General features: G+C 38.7%; 1 protein-coding gene across 2 annotated transcripts in view; it reads left to right on the top strand.

Annotated features, from left to right (window-relative positions):
* Positions 1 to 3,037, top strand: part of LOC103132855 (interferon regulatory factor 6-like) — an 8,610-nt gene extending 5,573 nt beyond the window's left edge. For both annotated transcript variants that reach the window (XM_007544628.2, XM_016667621.1), the window contains exon 8: positions 2,017 to 3,037. In XM_007544628.2, coding sequence (XP_007544690.1) covers positions 2,017 to 2,250 — 234 coding nt within the window. In that variant the 3' untranslated portion in view covers positions 2,251 to 3,037. The remainder of the gene's footprint in view (positions 1 to 2,016) is intronic.
* Positions 3,038 to 3,382: the final 345 nt, after the last annotated feature.

Raw genomic sequence — 3,382 nt, forward strand, 5'->3', positions numbered from 1 at the left:
CCATTAAAAGTGCCAGTTTTGCATTATTTTGAAAATTATGTTAATTTAATGCAAAGTTGGCACTTTTAATGGACTTTTAATGCAACTTTGCATAAAAAGTGTCATTATTTACCAAATGACACTTCATGACAACTGTCATAAACATTCATAAAGACTTCTTGATGTTCATGACAGGTCATGTTTTTGACGGCGTCATGTCAGTCTTATGCACACGACTTCAAATAAAGTGTTACCATTTTATGCAATATTTTTACCATCAGAGGACAAATATCAATGTGTGTCATCTGTACCCACAACCTATAGGGGCCATGAGGAATATTAGTAACAGAGTCTAAAAATATTGAAAAATTAAGTATTTTCCAGTTTTGGACAGACTTTATTTCCTGTTTCTTTGTCCAATAGTTGGATTGATCTGTTTGTCCATCCATTAATCAACGATCCATCGATCCATGGTTGATTTATTTGTCCTACAAATCTCCATCATCCATCTACACATCAGTTCATCTTATGTTTATCTGCCCATGTTTTTTATGATCCATTTATCAGTTAATAAATATAAGTCTGGGCTGCAGAAGAATTCAAAGTTCTAAAAACATTAGTGTGTGTGTAGGAACCCTGTGATGAGGTTTTAGAGTGACATCATAACTATAGTTTTCCTTTATTTTTTTTATTTATGCAGGTGTTGTAGCGCAGCAGCGTGGCCAGGCGACCAGCCCTCCTCAGTTTGAAATCAGCCTCTGCTTTGGAGAGGAATGGCCCGATGGAAGACCCAAAGAGCGAAAACTCATCATGGTCCAGGTGAGAAATACAGGACTTTAACTTAAATAATAGCCAAAACTGAGAACTTATGATATAACACCATTTTGATTTCATAAAAACCCAGCAACTCCTCACTTCTCCTCCAGCTGCTGCTCGTGATGAGGCTGGTGTTTGTTATTCTGGATTACCAGCAGATCTTGCTGTGTTTTCATGCTTGATTTGTTTAAAAGAGCAGCTCTCTAATCTGAGATTAATGTGACACGCGCACTAAAAGGCCAGTACTATGTAAAATCTCTCTTCTAGCTTCATATCATGTCAGTTATTCCTTCACACACCTGCAGTGTTGCTTTGAGTCTTTCATGCATGTTTGACTTTAATCTCCATTGCCAGCCATTCAGGGAGCCTAAATGCTTGTGAGCCTGCTGGGCTCCTCATAAACTACAACTTTAAGGAATCAATGGTTTTCATAAAGGTTCATTGATGTGAAGGTGGAGTGTCAGAGTAGGAGCTTCTTAAAGAAACAGAGGCCAATTTCAACACGTCACACTACGAAATTTTGCAGCATTTTTCTAACAACTGAAGATCACATTATGACTAATAAATAGCACCATGTACCTGGAAAATGCATGATGCCATTCTACTTTCAAAGGAGAAACAGACCCACAGCATCATAGATCCTCCACCATGCTTACCAGGCACTTTGCCACATATTCAGTCCCAGTTTTATCTCACCAAACATCAAAGTTCAACTTGCATTTCGACTTCAGTTTAGAAAACCACATTTGTTTTTGTGATGGGACAATTTAGTTTTTTTTGGTCTGCCTTCCTGATGACATGCTGTCAAGTAGTCTGCACCTAAAGGTTGTGGAGAATTTCTAATTTAATTTGACATGACAGTCCCTCTCTGAGCACATCTTGAAGGCAGCGCTTCAGGCGTTTTGCATGGCTGAATGGTTGCCATGGGAGATTAAAGGATTTCTCAGACATGCATGAAATAATCAAGGAAACACTGCAGGTGTGTTTTTAATGGAGGAATTATAACATGATGTAAAGCTAAAAAAAAAAAAAAGTTGATGCATAAAACTGCCCCTTTAAAAGTTTCTCACTGCTGATTGGTTTTAAAAAAAAGTATAGAATGAATCAAAAGCGAAAAATCATGATGAATGTAACGGTAAATTTGTCTTTTGCCCATGCAGACTGGACTCATTAGACGGTCCTCCGTTTTCCTCTCACACTCCTTGTTCTTCATCCTTTCAGGTCATTCCTGTGGTGGCTCGGATGATAAACGAGATGTTTTCCGGAGACAACAACCTTTCTTTTGACAGCAGCAGCGTGCGCCTGCAGATTTCAATCCCAGATATAAAGGACAATATAGTGAGCCACCTGAAGGAGCTGTACTCCCTGCTGCAGAACCACCAGGGCCAGGAGGGGGGCTGGGCTATGCCCCCCAACCCAGGCCTGAACATTGCCCAGGCTCTGCAGACTCAGTGAAGCTGTGAACCAACTATTTTATACAAATATTATTCACCACTGCAGGGTTCCCCCCGCCCCTGTAAGGAAACAAGTACTTGTATGTAATCCTGATTAGAAGTGTACACAATATACTTTTGGATTTGTGTGCTGTTCAGCTTTTTCTTGTGAAACTGCGCCACGCAGTAGTGCATTAGTCTGTGCAGACGCTGCAGATGGCTGGTGGTTCTGCAGGCCAAAGTCCGCCTCGCTGCAGAGGAATATTTATCATAGTTAATCAGTTACAGATATTGTTCTGAGTTATCTCCATCTACATCAATGTGATTGTCTGACATTACGAGAGGATTATGAAACTGATTCTATTCACTTTTCTGTAATTCAGTTTTATACTTTTTTTGTTTTCCATATAAAAATGCATCCAGCAAGAGATTTTTGTTTTTGAAAAATGTAGATGAATGTGAATAAGCGTAGGGATGGATATTGATTCTTCTACAGTGCACATAAGAATATTTGGTCTACATGTGGTTCCCTTTTTATCCTCCTTTGAATTAAGTTAAAACACTTTCTTGGGAACATTTGAGTTTGACCAGCTGCTGATCTTCCAGCTTCTCTTTTTCCATATGAAATGTTGAATATTTTTTTTGTACACATATTTTAGCTACAGATTGTATCAAGCCACATTCTAACCTGACAACATTGATATGTATTGTCCTTATTCTTTGCACTTTGGGGTGCTGAAATGTTTTATGATCTGTCGAATGTATTTACCCTGTGTTTGCTTTTATCAATAAAAGTACCATTAAACACATTTTTATGATTTCTTTATTACTTTTGATTGGGCTCCAACGATGACACATGCAGAGTGGAAAAAAAATTAGACTTTAACCATGATTTACTTATTGTTTGTGTGGAGAGCTGCTCTTGCATGAGTTTGTGCTGCAGCCGACTGGTTGGTAATCCAGAAGGTAAACTAACATTGATGTGCTGATGTAACTCAGCTGGCAGTGCGAGTTTCAGCTCAACATGATGTCATGTGCTCAACAGATTCAACGCCAGAGCTGAAACTAAACTCAGTCATTCATTAGTGGTGGTAATTTTTACTTTGTCTACATTTTGCTGATGGGTTTTATACCTTTATTCCTTTTTACAGCAG

The sequence above is a fragment of the Poecilia formosa genome, unplaced genomic scaffold (genome assembly GCF_000485575.1).
Source record: "Poecilia formosa unplaced genomic scaffold, Poecilia_formosa-5.1.2 Scaffold1413, whole genome shotgun sequence".
NCBI lineage: Eukaryota > Metazoa > Chordata > Actinopteri > Cyprinodontiformes > Poeciliidae > Poecilia > Poecilia formosa.